Source organism: Berghia stephanieae, chromosome 12 (genome assembly GCF_034508935.2).
Source record: "Berghia stephanieae isolate SIO BIC M18660-M18661 chromosome 12, UCSD_Bste_1.3, whole genome shotgun sequence".
Taxonomy (NCBI): domain Eukaryota; kingdom Metazoa; phylum Mollusca; class Gastropoda; order Nudibranchia; family Aeolidiidae; genus Berghia; species Berghia stephanieae.
The window spans coordinates 29,532,163-29,550,947 of record NC_088371.1 but is presented as its reverse complement, the minus strand read 5'-3'; the positions used below and the strand labels follow the sequence as shown (position 1 = coordinate 29,550,947).

Genomic DNA, 18,785 nt, shown 5'->3' with positions numbered 1-18,785 from the left:
GCGAATTTTTCGTCTTTGACGAAGAAATTGACGATGATGATGAAGATAACGACATTTCGGAAGATGTTGAAGGTTTTGTCGAGTTTTGACCATCTTTTTTGTCTAAATTGTTTTTCTCCTCCGTTTCTTTATTGTATATGTCCTCATCTTCCTCGGCAACGATACCGGAAGGAAGTTCCTCTTCAATAGCTTGTCTCAAAGGAATGCCTCCACTCGCAGTATTGTTGCCATTCCCGTTGTGGTTTTGTGCGCCATTTGCATTATTCTGTAGAGAGAGTAGAAAATGTCCACCGACTGCTGGTTCCGAAGCTCGGCGTTTTGGTTTTCTCGAAAACATGGAACCTTCTTTTGAGCTCTCTGGAGAAATCATTTCTGGCTCATCATCGTCTCGGTGAATCAAGACAACCGTTTCGTTGTGGCTCAACTCCTCAGCTGCTGTCAGGGATAGTTTTCGAAAATTCTTCCTTAGTCTTGGAGATACAGAAGAGGAGGACGAGTTAGAGTCAGTGCTGCCTCTTCGTGTGGTCAGTCTTGTGGGTGATTTTCCTGCCATCGTTGCGTTTTGTGGTTCTTGAAGTGTCTTGCTGGTTTTGTTGTTGTTGTTGGTGGTGGTGGTGATGGCGTTGCTGTTACTGTTGCTAAGACTGGCTGCCGTTCCGCGGTTGCCCAAACTGTTGCGTCTTGATACTTGCGTTTTAATATCGGCTATTTTTGTTTCGCTCCCTCTTCGCTCGTTGCCAACTGTCATTGTTTTTGTGATGTTGTTGTTACTGCAGTTGCAGTTTAAGGTGTCGCTATTATTCTTCTTGCTGTTCTCGTGGTCGTTGCTGCTCTTATTCTTTTTATCTATAAAATCGTTGGTTTTAGTATCGTGTTTATTATTGATGTTTGTGTTCGAGGTGTTTATTGTCACAGAAACTGGTCGAGAAAAACCCGCCAAAGAACGTCTGCGCTGGGCAATGCTTGGTCCTTCGTTGTCGATGATTTTACACACGTTGTCAATACTACTATTTGGACTAGGATTATTTTTGTTGACGTATATGATTCCGGATGATAGTTTATTCTGATTTATGGGTGAAATGTTACAATCACGGTAGCTATTGTTTCTGTAATTGTTAATATTGTTGTTTTTAGCCCTGTTGTCAGAATGGTCGTTTATACGACGGTGATGATGAAGATGATTATTGATACTATTTTTATTGTTGTTGACGATGTTGTCAAAACTTTCACTATATCTGATTTCTGGCAATGAAAATTCTGTATTATTGTTCTGGTGCTGATGACCAAAATCAAACACGCTGTGCCGACGGGGAGTTTTCGGAGAAGGCGTCAGAGACAGGCTCGTCAGTTCTTGACGAGATCGTGACAGAAGATGGGCTACTGATGACGTCACACTGGTACTTCGACGACGCCCAGAGATCAAAGCTGGTGAGGTCAAAGGTCGAGAGAATGACGTGCTGAATCCGGCAAAGGATGCTCGTCTGGGTGTTGATGTTCTAGGAGAATTGTCTGGAAAATAGAAATATGGACATTTGAGGATATGAAGCAAAAGAACTCTAAAGAATAAAAATAGGGTTGCAGAATTTGCCTTTAATATGAAACTTGCCCTTTCAATCAGGAGATTTGATGTTTGATCCCTGGTCGAGGCAGGTTGAGTTTTTGGGGACGATTATTTTCTTGTAATTTTCTTTCTGCTCTGTCTGACGTAGCCATCGTAAACTTAAAGCCTGATCCTGGCCAACAAATGACGTCAGAAGACAAGTCATTGGCCACAAAAGAAAATAAATCGTGAGTTCTATTCAACAGTTCAACCGATGGGATCACTTGTTTCCTTGAGCACTGCTAACGTTAACTCACTAGGCTGTCCAATAACCTAAAAATGACGTCAAAGTATGGGTCTTAGTGGGTTTTAGTGTCAGGCTATAAGTTAACGGTGGCTACGGTCTGACACAGGGGGCCCCGATAACTCAGTTGGCAGAGCACTTGCTTGACACATAAAAGGACCGAGATCGATCCCGGGTGCAGTTGAGATTTTTTTTAATGAGCACCTGTCCTGACAGGAGTGATTGAGTAGCTAATTTTGTTATAACCCACGGAAAATACTTTGCGATGGACTCGCGTCCTATTCAATGGATAGTAAGCAATTGTTATAGTCCATTTCAAGCTATAGAAACTGAGATAAACTCCGGATCCATGGGGCTAATGGCCCTGAAGAGCTTTTGTCTGTCTGGCATTATTTTATATAGATCTTCAGATTTTGATTTGTTTTTTTTATCAGTACATACTCTCTAATTTTTCACTTTGATATTCTTATCATTCTGTTATAATCTCGAGCTAAACCGGTAATGCCTTACTTGATTTGTAAATAGGTGTATAAATGGTATATAATTTGCGTCAATGTAAAATGCTATAGTTTTGGGGAATCGATGGTATACAATTTGAGGGTGGGAAATCAATAGTATACAATTTGAGTCGATTTGATGTTTTCGTTGTTGGGAATCGATGGTATACAATTTGAGTCGATTTAAAATGCTATCATTGTCGGAAATCAATAGTATACAATTTGAGTTCAGTGAGTGTGCTATAGTTGTTGGGAATCAATAGTATACAATTTGAGTGGAATTAGTATGCTCTAGTTGTTGGGGATCAATAGTATACAATTTGAGCCAAATTAGTATGCTATAGTTGTTGGTAATCAATAGTATACAATTTGAGTCGAATTAGTATGCTATAGTTGTTGGGAATCAATAGTATACAATTTGAGTGGAATTAGTATGCTCTAGTTGTTGGGGATCAATAGTATACAATTTGAGCCAAATTAGTATGCTATAGTTGTTGGTAATCAATAGTATACAATTTGAGTCGAATTAGTATGCTATAGTTGTTGGGAATCAATAGTATACAATTGAGGGGATTAGTATGCTTAGTTGTGGGGATCAATAGTATACAATTTGAGTCGAATTAGTATGCTATAGTTGTTGGGAATCAATAGTATACAATTTGAGTGGAATTAGTATGCTACATAGTGTACAGTTTGAGTCTAATTAGTATGCTATAGTTGTTGGTAATCAATAGTATACAATTTGAGTCGAATTAGTATGCAATCATTCAAGTCCATAATATGCAAAAGGTACACTGTACCCATGACCACAAATTTATACACATAAATGTTACCTCTCATGCCACACTAATCCTGTCACTCAAGTCACTCAATCACACACACACACACACACACACAGACACATACACACAAACAAACGCAAACACATAAACACACACGCAGACACACACACACACTGTGCCCATCACCACAAATCTTATACACATAAACATTACCTATCACACCACACGAATCCTGTCACTCAAGTCATTCAATCCTCCCGGTGTTTTTATATAATATGTGGAAAACGCATTGAAACGATGCTGGGTCTGTGATATCTATTATGTCATGTGGTAGTTTGTTCCATGCACGTATTGTTCGAGGGGAAAAGCTGTATTTGTATGTGTTTGTTCTTGCAAATGGCTTGTGGAATCTGTCGGTGTGATGAAGCCTGGTCGAGTATTTGTTTTTTGAATTGTGAATGTAGATTGGAATGTTTATGGCTGATTGTTTGCTTTTAACTGTTTTGTGAAATAGTTGAATGCGCACGTTCTCTCTCCGAGACTGGAGTGTTGGCCATCTTAGTGTGTCTAGAGCTGCTGTCACACACCCCGGTTCCGTCTTGTGGCAATTTGTGGCAAGTCTTGCAGCTGATCTCTGAATGTTTTCAATGGCTTTTATGTCCGTAATTTTGTAGGGATCCCATGCAGTACAAACATACTCCAAAATCAAAAAAAAATTGAGCTTTTATATAGAGCCTAACAATCCAAGAGCTGTTTGAAAAGCAAGAGACAGGGAGATGGGAGAGATAATTCTGCAGTATCCGAAGCTGGACAGGCATGGAAATAGAGAAGAGATAAGCCATATCCACTCAACGTGCTCAAAGCGCTTTACAAGGGATCCCTGGCCAACAGCAACACTTGACGTGTAGGACGGGACATGTCGCCTGTTAGGCGATATTGCAATTTTTCGGACATATACCGACCAGGTACTCATTTTACACCTGAGTACGGTGAGAGCATGTGAGTAAAGAGCCTTTTCCAAGGATCAACTATGCGCCTAGCGAGGCTCGAACCCAGGACCTTCCGAACCGAAAGCGAGTGTCATACCATTAACCACATAGCCAGCCGCATAATAGGTCTCACAAGTTGAATAAATGCATGTGCCTTTGTCTTTTCGGGACATTGATGACGATTTCTCTATGAAATGTAATGTTTTGAAGGCCTTATATCAATATTGTGAATATGATGTTCCCATTGCAGGGAATCAATCGTTGGGAATCAATGTAGTTTTAAAAAACTACAAATGACTCACATTATTTCGTTATTCGGATAGTTTTGCACTTAAAAATCATTCCTTATTCTGTGTCTTGTTCTACCCGATATAGACGGAACGAACTTGACGTCACTCATCTCTTTGTGATTGGTTTTAGACAGCCAGCATTATGATGTTATTTCTCGCTAAATTCTATCGATCCAAAAAAAAAAGAAGAAGATTTTGATCAGACAATAAAGGTTCAGCAACAAGCAACAAGCAAGCCTGTTATGCGAAATCACTATTTTTTCAGACATAGACAACGCTGTGAACGGCCCAGTACTCATTTTCACTTGAGTACGGTGAGAGAATGAGTAAAGAGTATTTTCCAAGGACTCAATTACAAGCCTCACAAAGCGATTATAAAAAAAATATTTGGGCCAAAATACTCGTCCTTCAAATACCGATAAATTAAAATGACCCTCATCTTGGAAAAATAAAACAACTCTCAAACCTGGGACTTTGCGAAGAATCACCCCCCCCCCCCCCCAAAAAAAAAAATAATAAAACAAACAATAGCATGAAAAACAACAACACATACAAACAAACAAAAGCAAATAAAAAAAAAGAATATTGCAATCTTCTATATCTTGTTAAATCGTGAGGTGATTTTCTAAATTGATCTAAATATAGACTCAATCTTTGTTCAGATTAAATGAACTGATTCTTTGTTCAGATTAAATGAAGTGATACTTAATGGAGCCGAATAAAATCATGAACGGTTATATATAGATAGAACAAAATAAGCGTTTAAAAGCCCCTTATTTATTGTCTCGTTTCCCTTTAAAAAACAAAACAAGACATAAAACCAAAATCAAAGCGACACTAAAACGTTATCGATTAATTTCCTGTACATGCGCAATGACCTAGAAAAAAATCTGTACAAAAGACGTTTTGAATAGTTTTTGCAGTGAACGGGTGAGAATATCTTCTTCTTCTTCTTCTTCTTCTTCTTCTTCTTCTTCTTCTTCTTCTTCTTCTTCTTCTTCTTCTTCTCTCCTCTCCTCCTCTCTCTCTCTCTCTCTCTCTCTCTCCTTCCTCTTCTTCTTCTTCTTCTTCTTCTTCTTCTTCTTCTTCTTCTTCTTCTTCTTCTTCTTCTTCTTCTTCTTCTTCTTCTTCTTCTCTTCTTCTTCTTCTTCTTCTTCTTCTTCTTCTTCTTCTTCTTCTTCTTCTTCTTCTTCTTCTTCTTCTTTCTTCTTCTTCTTCTTCTTCTTCTTCTTCTTCTTCTTCTTCTTCTTCTTCTTCTTCTTCTTCTTTTTCTTCTTCTTCTTCTTCTTCTTCTTCTTCTTCTTCTTCTTTCTCCTCTCTCTTCTTCTTCTCCTTCTTCTCTTATTTTTATTTTTCTTTCTCTGCTCTCCTAGCCTATTTTGTGGTCTAATTATATTTTTATTGCATGCTTGCTGACTTTCATCTAAGCTTTTAACCGTTCTTCTTCTTCTTCTTCTTCTTCTTCTTTTCTTCTTCTTCTTCTTCTTCTTCTTCTTCTTCTTCTTCTTCTTCTTTCTTCTTCTTCTTCTTCTTCTTCTTTCTTCTTCTTCTTTCTTCTTCCTTCTCTTTCTTCTTCTTCTTCTTCTTCTTCTTCTTCTTCTTCTTCTTCTTCTTCTTCTTCTTCTTCTTCTTCTTCTTCTTCTTCTTCTTCTTCTTCTTCTTCTTCTTCTTCTTCTTCTTCTTCTTTCTTCTTCTTCTTCACGGGAAACAAAGGGGCGAGCTGAATGTAAGATTAAACACTGTAAAGCTATTTTAATGTTTTTTTTTTTTTGTAACGGTGACCCGGGGTATATACCTGCTATTGTGTCGGAGTGAACTATAAAATGTATCCGAACGCCTGAAAACGGTATAATTTCGGATTGGTATAATTTGATGCAGACCCGCCTACTTTAAAATTTATTAAAAAATCGTAATTTTGATGAGATACAAATTGTAGTCGCTATAGTTAACTTTAAGGGGCGGTTTGGGTCATTTCTAACCAAAAAACAAAAACAAAAAACAAAACAACAACAACAAACCTATATTGGGCGGTTTTAATCATTCTGTTAAAAATATTTTTTGTGAAAAATATAACTTATTTGTGTTGATACCCGTTTTGCGACCAAATTTGGCGGTCTCGAATAAAAAAATATAACAATCTTGTGGCAAATGTTCGACAAAAACTAATGAAAGAATGACCTCCATATTGTAGCATAATGTGTCACCATTTTACAGCTTTAGCTTATGGAATTTTTATAAGAACATTACAAATTTGAGAATCAAAATGTTATGACAAAATTGATGTTAATAATTTAAAATTTATTTGTAATTCAAAGTCCACATACTTTATCAAAAAATGTCTCTATGGTGACATAAAACATTATCTCTGTGAGATTTAACATTTATATTAAAAATTTACTGACCATTTATTATATGATCGCATTTCCTTAAGTGTGTATTACTTTGAAGAATTTCAAGTTGGCATTCTTAATTGTTTTTTAATTTTTGTTTTCTTAAAACAGCAATGCCATATCAACCCCATTCCCCCGAAACTCTCACTCGTATTATTATTATTATTATTATTATTATATTATTATTATTATTATTATTATTATTATTATTATTATTATTATTATTATTATTATTATTATTTTATTTTTATATTTATTATTTTATTATTATTATATTATTATTATTATTATTGGCGTAATTTTCATAAGAGGATGCACTGTATGTTGATTGAAGAACTGAAGGCTCATATTATAAAATAATAGTCAAAAAGGCATCCAAGTAAATAGCTTGACAGACAATAAGATAAGTCAATAAGAGGTCCCAGGGGAATCATGAATGCCATTGTATTTGATTTCAGGCATCTAGTTTATCAAATCCAATCCATTCCAATCCAACAATAGTTGCACAGCTTCATGTGATGAAGATTGACTCAACTCTGTGTGGTGGTTGGGGGGGGGGGGGGGGGGTGGCATTGACGTGATATCCATCCATTGGTTTTAAACTGGTCCAGATAACTATAGAATATTGTCGGGTTTTTGGTTGCTCTGACATTTTCAGGGATGCTGTTCCATGCGCACTGGAGAAGAACGACTGTCTGTAAGCATCAATTCTGGAATATGGTAATGCATATTAAGCCTTGTCTTTTCCTCTGTGGTTTTTCAATGCGTTGATAGGGATGGTGGTCGTTCCCTGTCAGCCTTTGAACGACATATTTTGCGTTTTTCTCCGTTCAATAAGTGGGTTCCAGTTTAAATGCTCCATCATGTCTTTTACAGAGTGTTGTCGATTCTATCATTACAATCAAATCGACAGGCCCGTCTTTGAATCATTTCTATCTTATTGATTGATGTTGATGTAGTCGGGTCCCATGTGCTGCTGTTGTATTCTAAAACACAAATATTTTGTAGCACTTTTCTTTCATTCTTGTGGGTCATGAGGATAGGCTCCCACGTAGAAAGCTAAGGGTGTTATCGACTTTGTTGCATATCTGTTCAATATGAGGTTTTCCATCTTAATTTGTCGTCGATTGCTATGCCTTGATAATCCGCCTTTGTTTCATTTTTCATTTTTTCATTGTGGATTGTGTAGCCATTGTCAATTATCCTCCTTTTATTGGCTATTCGGATGACTTGACATTTCTTTGGGGATGGAACTCCATTTTCCACTCGCTTTCCTATTCTTGTAGATTTGAGAGGTCCTGTTGTAGAATGACCCCGTCTTTCTCTGAGTTTATTTATCCGTATTATAAACTGTCGTCTACAAGCAACCGAATAATTGAACCTGGGGATATTCGTTCTGGCATATCGTTGATATAAACAAGAAAAAGTAGCGTTACAAGTACCGACCCCTGAGGTACTTCTGATAGCACTGGCAGTGGTGACGATAGTTTTGTATTCAACCATTACTTTCTGTGTGCAGCCGGCGAGAAATGAATCAACCCATGAGTATAAATTGCCTGAAATGCCATAGTCATTGAGTCTTCTCAATAGGCTTCTGTCTTCTTCTACCGACAAAACACCGCTCCTCCTCCTCCTCCTCCTCCTCCTCCTCCTCCTCCTCCTCCTCCTCCTCCTCCTTCTTCTTCTTCTTCTTCTTCTTCTTCTTCTTCTTCTTCTTCTTCTTCTCCTCCTCCTCTTTTTATCTTCATATATTCGAAACGACCGACTATACCAGAGTATTAATCAAGAGGCCTATTGAATGGAAGGATCTTAGATATTGTGAAATTACGATAAAACTTGATCACTTGATTGGAATGATAAAAACAAACAAACAAACAAAACATAACTAAAAAAAAGAAAGAAAGAAACCCCCCCCCAAAAAAAAAACAACAAAAAAAACAATAACAAACAAACAAACTAATAATCTAACAGTAGCTTACCTAAACAATAAGATGCAGCTTGAATTATTATAAACTATTTGTTGGAGTTCTCTGAAAGGAATCACTTAAAAACTTATGGTTGGCACCAGAACAGATCGACAGCTCCTTACGGTACGCTATCTGATTGAACAATAACATCAACAAGGTTAAGCATAACTATTATAAACCACGACAATAACTTCTCTTTTCTAGGAACAAGACAGTATTTCCAACCAACGTTGGATGTAAGCGTGCTGATTGCCTGCCAGGTTCGTCATAAGGGCTTAACGTCTTATTGTTGTGTTGCATTCATTCAATCGAAACCAAAATATGGTAGCAAATTTCATAAGATAAGCTGAAGAATTAATCATTCCTCTACCAATCAAACATAGCGTTACAATGCCGTCTCCAGTTGAATGAATGTAACAAATTATGACAAATGTGACAAGCGATAAGAAACGTGATAGGGTTGTTGTTGTTGTTGTTGTTTTTTTTTTTGTGTATTGCGCATGCTTTTCAAAGATCTGAAGAAGTGGGTATGAGACAGTGTCGGACAAAGCAGGGAGAAAAAACCTTTGAGCTATTTTTATAGATCAATATCCACTAAACGTGCTCAAAGCGCTTTACAAAGGATCCCTGAACAACAGCAACACGTAACATATAGAACAAGGCGTCACCTGTTAGGCGATATTATAACTTTCTTTTTCGACAGAGACAACGCTGTTAACGGACAGATACTCAATTTACAACCTGAGTACGGTGAGATAATGTGAGTAAAGTCTTTTCCAGGGACTCATCTATGCGCCGAGCGAGGCTCGAACCCAGGACCTTCCAATCCCAAAGCGAGTGTCATACCACAAGACCACATAGCCGTATTTTTCTCTCTGCTTTTTCTGGCAATGATTCATACATATTTTTTTTCAGAAAATGTCTCCCGAATTTGTGAATTCTTTTACGTAATACCCTTTTTTACTGAAAATATATATATTAATACCTGTATGCAATGACAAGATTCGAACCCAAGGCAATCCACCCCAATTGCAAGTTTCTTACAAACCAAGTAGAGCTAATTTTGTGATTTATGTCAATCAATGTGTAACCAGTGTCGACTAAACATGGAATAACGTAGCTTAATCTGGTACCCAGTCTACATAATGTGTATATATGCAAATGCAATATCGCCTAATAGGCCTCATGTCTCGTTCTAAATGTTACGTGTTGATTGCTTGCTGTTTGTCAGGACCCATTTGTTAATCGCTTTGAGCACGTTTAGTGGACATTTTGTGCTATATAAAAGCTCAAGTTCATGAATTATCCTCCCAGTCTTTGCTTCGTACCCGAAAGGTACCGGGTTCGTATACCCCCTGCACTGTGTGACCTTGAACAAGTCACCTCGCCCTAGCTCAGTTTGCGGTGCTGCACTGTTGCTGACGCCTGGGTTATTGCAGTCTTCCCTTGGAATAGACCCTAAAGACACATTTCCCCTATGGGATGAATCTTCCCTGCCCCTCCTCTTCTTCCACCTCCTCTTATTCCTCCCTTTTCTCCTCAATTTCCTCCTCTTACTCTACCCCCTTCCGCCTACTACTTCTCCTATATTATCTCTTTCTTCTTCTTCTTCTTCTTCTTCTTCTTCTTCTTCTTCTTCTTCTTCTTCTTCTTCTTCTTCTTCTTCTTCTTCTGCCTTTTATCTATTACATAATAAGAATTTTTTTTTAAATGAGCTTTTATATCGCGGATATCCACTCTATGTGCTCAAAGCGCTTTACAAAAGGTTCCTGACCAACAGCAACACATAGCATTTAGAACGAGACATGACGCCTGTTAGGTGATATTACAATTTTTTCCCGACAGAGACAACGCTATTAACGGCCATGTACTCATTTTACACCTGAGTACGGGGAGAGAATGTACGTAAATAGCCTTTTCCAGTGACTCAACTGTGCGCCGAGCGAGGCTCGAACCCTGTACCGTCCTATCCGAAAGTGAGCGTCATCTCACAAGACAACATAGCCGCATATGATTGATGTCAATCACTGTCAGACCAACGCCGTCTACACATGGAGTAAGCCGGTAACATAACCCAGTCAATCTTACATTGTTATAATCTCAACTGGGAGTGCCGATAGCTGAGTGGGTAGAGCACTCGCTTCACACGCAAAGGGACCAAGATCGATCCCGGCTTCAGCCGAGATTTTTTTTTTCTGAAACCCAGCGGTGAATGGGTAGCTGAGTCTGTTAGATTATTTGGCGGTAAGTACTTTGCGTCCTATCCAAAGGATAGCAAGCAATTGCAACTGTCCGTTTCACACTATAGAAGCCGGGATAAACTCAGGCTCCATGGGGATTATGGCTCTGGAGGACTTCTTTTTGCGCGGCTATGTGGTCTAGCAGTATGAAACTCGCTTGGTATCGGATGGTTCTGGGTTCGAGCCTCAGTCGGCGCATAGTTGAGTCTTTGGAGAAGGCTCTTTACTCACATTCTCTCACCGTACTCAGGTGTAAAATGAGTACCTGACCGTTAAGAGCGTTGTCTCTGTCCGAAAAAATTGTAACATCGCCTAACAGGGGTCATGTCCCATCCTAAATGTTGATTGTTGCTGTTGGCCAGGGACCCATTGTAAAGCGCGTTGAGCACATTTAGTGGATATTGCGCTATATAAAAGCTCATTTTATTCTATTTTATTTCAGCGTCAATGAAAAGAAAGGGGAAAGGACCACATTGCCGCAAGTCGTAAACTGGATGTCATAAAGAGGGATTTGGGAGTTGAAATGACCCAAATGTGAAATTTTAGTCATTATCAGTTAAGAAATTACGTTCATTCTCCTCGATAAAACCTATAAAACCTAACCCAAGCCTGCTAGTTTCTATCGTATATTCAATTTTTGGAGACTAGCCAGACCATTATACTGTTTTAGGCGATGGGTGACAAAATGCCGACATAAGGAAATTACCTTTTTCGAAGTTAAAAAATAAAACCCCATAGGAGGATATTAAATTCAGAAATTAAGGAGCAGGCACCGGTGTAAGATAAAGAACTGAACAAGTGTGTTTGAAAGGTGGTAGACATATTACATAAAAGAAGAAAGATGCAAGAAAGAAAAATACAAGAAAAAAAAACATCCCCAAAAACTCAGACTACCTCGTCTGGGGATCGAACCTCAGACCTTCTGATTACCGGTCAGACGTGCTACCATTACACCACAGAGATATTCAAATTATCCCAACTATCAGGAACCTCTATGTTGACGGCCAGGTACTAATTTTACACCTGATTACGGTGAGGGATTGTGAGTAAAGAGCCTTTTCGAAGAACTCTGAAAAAACTCATATTTAAAAATTTGGCCAGAAAAATCGTCCTTCATTCAATCAATTAAAATGACTCTCATCTTGGCAAAAACTCTAATACAAGGGAATTGGCAAAGTCTTGATTAAAGTCCCAGGCCTAAGAGTTTTGCCAGGACGAAGATTATTCAAATCGATCGATATTTAAAGGACGAGTTTCTTGGCCAAATTTTTAAATACGAGATTTTCCAATGTACGACAGTTAACTTGGTTAAAAATAGTACTGCTATCTTTATCAAGAGTTGGCCTTGAGCCATGACACATTGTGCCAAGTCAGGGAGTGAAATTAGTGAATACGCTTAAAATAAAATACTTTAATAAAAATAATTCATTAATTGGCTCGGCCCTCTAATCCGGTATTAAACCTGGTTGAAATCAAGACAGCACCGTGGTGCGACTTTGGGAGTTGTTTTTTTAGAGCCCATGGAATCGGAGTTTGTTCCAGTTTATATATATATATATATATATATATATATATATATATATATATATATATATATATATATATATATATATAATTCCCTTTCTTCATCCCATAGGGGAAATTTGTCTGTAGGATATATACCAAGGGATGACTGGAATAAACCAGGCGTCAGCCGCAATGCAGCGCGCAAACTGAGATAGGGCGAGGTGACTTGCCCAAGGCCACACATCGTAGCGGGTATTCGAATTGTGCACCTTTCGGGTACGAAGTACTCGTAAATGCCGTATCGCTGTCCCACGCTGTCTATTGATGATATGCACTTAAAGAAAAACATAACAAAAAAAAAAAATAAATGAAAAACCCCAATAAAATAACCAAATAACAAAAAATAACAAACAAAAAAAACAAAAAAAAACCCAACAACAACAAAAATTGCCAGCCGGATATAACGTACCAACAAACAAAACTATGTGCAACCTTGGGCGTTTATAGTCTGATTAATACAATTTTGTGAGATTTAATCATTAAAATGGATGGCAAAAAACAATAACAAAGAGCTGAGTGACGTCAACATTGTTCCTTTTATCATGTGAAACGATCAATAGCCATTGCTTGCTACCTTTTTTTGATAGGATGTTAGTCTATCGCAAAGTACTTTCTGCTAGATCTAACAAACCCCCGGCTATCCAAACACTGCTGGGTGGACAGGAGGGCCAGAAATAAATCTCAAAGTCATCCGTGTTCAATCTCAGTACATTAATGAAAAAAAAACAAAAACAACAAAAAACAAAACAAAAGAAAAGAAAACAAAACAAAACAAAAAACAAACAAACAAAAAAAAAACAATAAAAAAACAAACAAAACAAAAAAAAACCCAACAAATTTTAACTAGAGTTTTAACCGGGCCCAGTCCCTTTGCTGCTTGTTTGGCGAGTGTCTTGCCAGCTGAGCTATCCGGACCCCTGTACTGTCTGTAGGCGTTGTGTGAACACGATGTTTACTATAATTTAACCACAGACCCTTAGGCCCTCGCCAAAATTGCTTATTGACATTATTATTACTATTATTATTATAAATATTTAACGATCTCTCCATTCACAATGAACACAAAAGGGGTTTGTTGGCGTGGACGAGAGCCGAGTTCTATCCAGTTGATTTCTTGAGGTGATTATTTCCTTATAGAACAAATTTGTCTTTTTTTGTAGTACCGTTGAGGCGACAAAAGGGCATTTTAGTCAATTTGCCCAGAAAAAAAAAAATATTTATTCATATCTTGAGGGGGAAGCGTAGATCAGCGGTACGGTCTTTGCTTCGTATCCGAAAGGTACCGAGTTCAATCACCCGCCGCTGCGCTTTGTGGCCTTGAGCAAGTCACCTCGCCCTAGCTCAATCTGCGGCGCTGCACTGAGGCTGACGCCTGGGTTATTGCAGTCTTCCCTTGGAATAGACTCTAGAGACAAATTTCCCCTATGGGATGAATAAAGGGAATTTTATTTTTATTTATTTTATTTTATTGATTGATTATTGATGACTTTTCGAACAAGCTTAAGGGCAAACCCACACCGGAGACTGACTCCGACGACCCGGCACTGCCGTCTTCAGTATAAAGACGTCGGGCACGGATAAAATACGAAGAATAAAGAGAAGAGCCGCTAGACCTACCCATAGAAAGCACCCGACGTCCTCTGCCGTTTTGTAAATTTTTTTCCTGTTTTGTTGATAAAGGGGAAACCCGAAACATTCATTTGATCTGTTTTTGTAATTAAATTGAAGCTTACATTCAATTTCACATTATTATTTATTTGTATTCACTTAATTACTTTAAGGATTTCAGATCTACACTAAGTTTTCAACAGTTTTCATCTATTTATGACATCAAATATTATTATTGCCCCTTTGATGCTTTCAATGTGATGGTTTCGGGTGGATAATACCCAGGTTTAACTTATGGCCACACTCTCAACTCTATCTGTCCAGTATAAACATCATTACAGAAACCTGAGTAAGGAGCTGTCCGATTGTCTTTTTTTCAGCAAATCGTGGCATTCATAATGACATGATATTATTCACTTGATCACATTAAGGTATTCGGATTTACAGAAATTTTAAATAAGTTTCACTGATTAACAACATCAACTAATATTACTGCTGATATTACTGTCGTTTTTATGCCATCGATGTGATAATTATTGCTTTGGGAAATATTTAGTTAAACGTTATCGGCAAACTGTCAATGGGAGCGATCTATATATTCATGTTTTCGTCCAACCTATTCATTGATCACATGAAGTTTTGCTATACAACGATTGGAGTTTTCTCAATGTATCTAAACACGCTGCTTTATTCATGAACGTTGTAAACATACCCATGAATCATGCTGAGCAAAATGACCAATTGTAACTTTGGTTATTCTTAAAATGTGAACACTTCACAATGTGGGTCATTTTGAGCACACTTTGCAATATGACCAATGACCTCGAGCACATGGAACTGTAATATAGATCGTACCCATTGTATCTGTCTAGCTTCTCGCCCGAACAAACCAAAAATAGACATATTATTATGATGGAAGACTTGATACTGTTCGAGTCTGCTTCAGATTTTCATTTGACCTCAGGATTAAAGTGGTCAAGACACCCATTTTCTTTCATGTAAGTTAGATCAGTGTATATTACTTAGTTTTGAATTATGGGCAAACTTTCAATTTTACCAATCAACAATAAAAAATTATCACCAGAGTACTGTACTACTGTACTGTGAGGTAAGTTCTCGATCCCAGGATCGGGAGACATTCCGAAAACTCCTACATCCCCAGTATTCTTTCAATTTGTATTTTCACCGTTGATCTTTTGTCAGGCGTTTATGTTTTCAATTTGTCATCATATAGAAGCGTTCTAAAAACTCTGGAACAAACCTTGATAGATTTGTGAAAGTTTAAAATTTCCTAATTTGACTATTGTTTTGATTCCCGACCGCCATTTTGATTTGTGAAGTATTGAAAAGTAGTGCAAAGCAGTCCGAGGGTTTTTTTCCTATTGGGGTTAGCTCGAGATCGGAGGATTTTTTTAAACATTAGGGTTAGCCATAAGTCTTAGCAAAGTAAGGTGTTAGGGTGTTTGTTTTTCCTATTACTATTAGGGTTAGTTAAAGGTACTAGGTTTTATTTTTTCTTGGGGTTAGTTGAGGGAATATTATTTGAGTTGTTTACCTTTGTAAGAGCATTCGGAAAGCCTCCCCAGGATCGTCTTTCAACTCACGTCTGCTAATCAGGTTTATTTTCGCAGTTGATTTTCTTACCACAACCTTACCTTTTCACACGCGGGCAACTGTATGCTGCTGTGTCACGGGTCAGAGGCTATAGTGGCTTACACTTCATGTTGGGCCACACAGAAAAATCAACAGAGGATGTGCCAAGTTACACAGACAACGTTGTTTACCAATCTGCCCTCATTAATTGATGGTGGGTACTATATCGAATGAAAATTGTTCTTTCCCCGCGAAATTGCGGGCTTGTTACTAGTATATTTATATATAGCGTCATATTTATAAAGAAAAGAATTCTGGGGCAAAATTTTGTCAAGGCATTCTGTTGGAGTCGTGTAAAATAATCCTTTGATTGCGTTAATGTTCCATGACTAATGCCATTAATCCATTAATCTCAGACCTTTCCAACAAACGTATCAAGCTGCTCCTTGGCAGATACGGTTCATGTGGCTTGGACACCCTAGGTCGTGCCAACGTTTCTGTTGAGAAAAATAGGCTATGGCTTGATAGCTCAGTCGGTTGGTTGTTCAACCGCTCGCTGTCCTCTCTCTCTCTCTCTCTCTCTCTCTCTCTCTCTCTCTCTCTCTCTCTCTCTCTCGCTCTCTCTCTCTCTCTCTCTCTCTCTCTCTCTCTCTCTCTCTCGGCCAGGCGGAGTGTGTCGTGTCAATTGGATCCTGTGTTTGGCACTGACTGACCCCGTGACTTTTTATTCTCTGTTTTCATCTGGCACTTCTCCATACCCTATTTTCTCATCATTATTGATACAAGTGCCCGCACCACGCTTTCTTTTTTCCTGAATTTTATTCAACTTATTTGTTGCGCTGTTTAAAAAACCCAAAACAAAACAAAACAAAACAAAAAAAAAAATGAGAAGAAGAAGAACAGAAAGAAAAAAAACAACTCAAAAAGAAAACAAAACGCAAAACGCGTATTAATTTTTTTATTATTTGAGCCAGCAAACTCGTCCTTCAAATATCGATCGATTAAAATAACCCCTACTCATCTTGCTGAGCACTCTCAAACTTGGGACAGTTCTTCGAAGTCATTCCCCTGGTTTGGGAGTTTTTGGCATGATATTGACCATAATGTGTACATATGAATATTTAAAGGGCACGTTTTCTGGCCAAATTATTAATTAGGTGTTTTTTTAAAGGGTATGACACGTTTGTAAATTGTATTTGGTAAATAACAATGAATTATTATATTGTATATATGATGATTATTGGGCTAAAAATAGATTCGAGATTTATTGTTCTGTTTTCCAATGTTTTGAAGAACACTGGGTAATGTAAATGTTGCTGCTCGAAGCTCGAAAAAATAAATAACAATGTGAAATTGAATGTAATCTTCAATTTAATTACAAAAACAGATAAAATGAACGTTTCGAGTTTCCCTTTTATCAACAAAACAGGATGAATGAAATATTCATAAATAAATTCATAAATAAACAAATGTTTTGAATGAAATAAATGCTGTCATTAGCGTCGGTATTTACCTTTTTGTTTAAAATTGAGCTTTTATATAGCGCAATATGCACTAAACGTACTCAAAGCGCTTTACAAGAGACCCCTATCCAAGATCAACACTTAACATGCAGGACGAGAAATGACGCCTGTTAGGCGAAATTACAATTTTTCGAACAGAGACAACGGTTTTTAAGGCCAGGTCATTATTTTACACCGGAGGACGATGAGAGGATGTGAGTAAAGAGCATTTTTCAAGGAATCAACAATGCGCCGCTTGTTGTTTGCTTTGGTTAATAATTGATTTTACCTGTTTTGATAATATTAGTGTGCGGCTATGTGGTCTGGTGGTATGACACTCGCTTTCGGATAGGAATGTCCTGGGTTCGAGATTTGCTCGGCGCATAGTTGAGTCCTTCTTTACTCACATTCTCTCATCGTACTCAGGTGAAACATGAGTACCTGGTCGTAAACAAAGGAAAACACATGTAATATCGCCTAAAATGGGTCATGTCTCGTTCTACATTTTACGTGTTGCTGTTGGTCAGGGACCATTTGTAAAACGCTTTGAGCATATTAAGTGGATATTGCCCTCTATAAAAGTTCATTAAAAAAATTTTGAAATTCTATGTAAATGTATGTTTTACATAGGAAATTGCCTAAAATATACCTTTGAAATGAAGTAAATATAGTATACGATTAAAATTATCTTCTTTATACATTTATTTATTTATATATCTATTGGAATGATTTGTTAATATGTTCTTGCAAGATGGAAAAGAAAATAGAAACATCTAAAATAGCTATGAAACATTGATGCAAAACAAAACAAACAAAAAAAATCTACTCTCTGACTCTCTTTCGCAACCCATTGCGATTGAAGGCAAGAATGTTACTATTTACTATCAAGTTATAATTAAGAAACTAGGGAGCAGGCACCGATGTAAGATAAAGATCTGAACAAGTGTGTATGAAAGTGTCAGACAAAGCAAGAAAGAAAAATACAACCAAAAAACAAAAAAAACAAAAAAAACAAAAAAAACAAAAAAAAAAAAAAAAAGAAAGAAAAGAAACCCCCCGAAAAATCAGTTTATTTCGACAGGGGATCGAACCTCAGACCTTCTGATTACCGGTCAGATGTGCTACCTTTAGATCACAGAGGCTCCCCGATAGTTGGGACAATTTTAATAGGTACATAAATTCTTCACAAGGGTACACGTTTAACGCCGTGAACCCTCGTTTGCATCAAATAACACACCAATTCAACACGGGAGGACGAGGACGAAGATAATATTTGAGTTGCTCCATTTTTCTTTTTGAAAATATCAAATTAACTCTCATCTTACCAACTAAAGGAAAATCGTCACATTTGTTACGATACAAAGAACATTTTTCTTATTCAAATTTCTATTGTACATCAAAAAATTTAAAGAAAATGAACTGTGTGTTGTAGAGCATGTTTTGCTAAAGAAATTATTTATCTCAAGAACTTACTGTTATTGTGTTTGAGTGATAACAAAAATATTTTTGTGTTAGTT

The 18,785-nt window shown here is 37.4% G+C and overlaps 1 protein-coding gene across 1 annotated transcript in view; it reads right to left on the bottom strand.

Moving 5' to 3' along the window:
• LOC144957628 (uncharacterized) overlaps positions 1-8,911 on the bottom strand; it is a 15,221-nt gene extending 6,310 nt beyond the window's left edge. Inside the window, exons 1-2 of the mRNA XM_078888971.1 lie at positions 8,772-8,911; positions 3-1,509 (exon numbers count right to left, since the gene is read on the bottom strand). Of these exons, the coding sequence (XP_078745097.1) occupies positions 3-748 (746 nt within the window). The 5' untranslated portion in view covers positions 749-1,509; positions 8,772-8,911. The remainder of the gene's footprint in view (positions 1-2; positions 1,510-8,771) is intronic.
• Between the last annotated feature and the right edge of the window lie 9,874 nt (positions 8,912-18,785).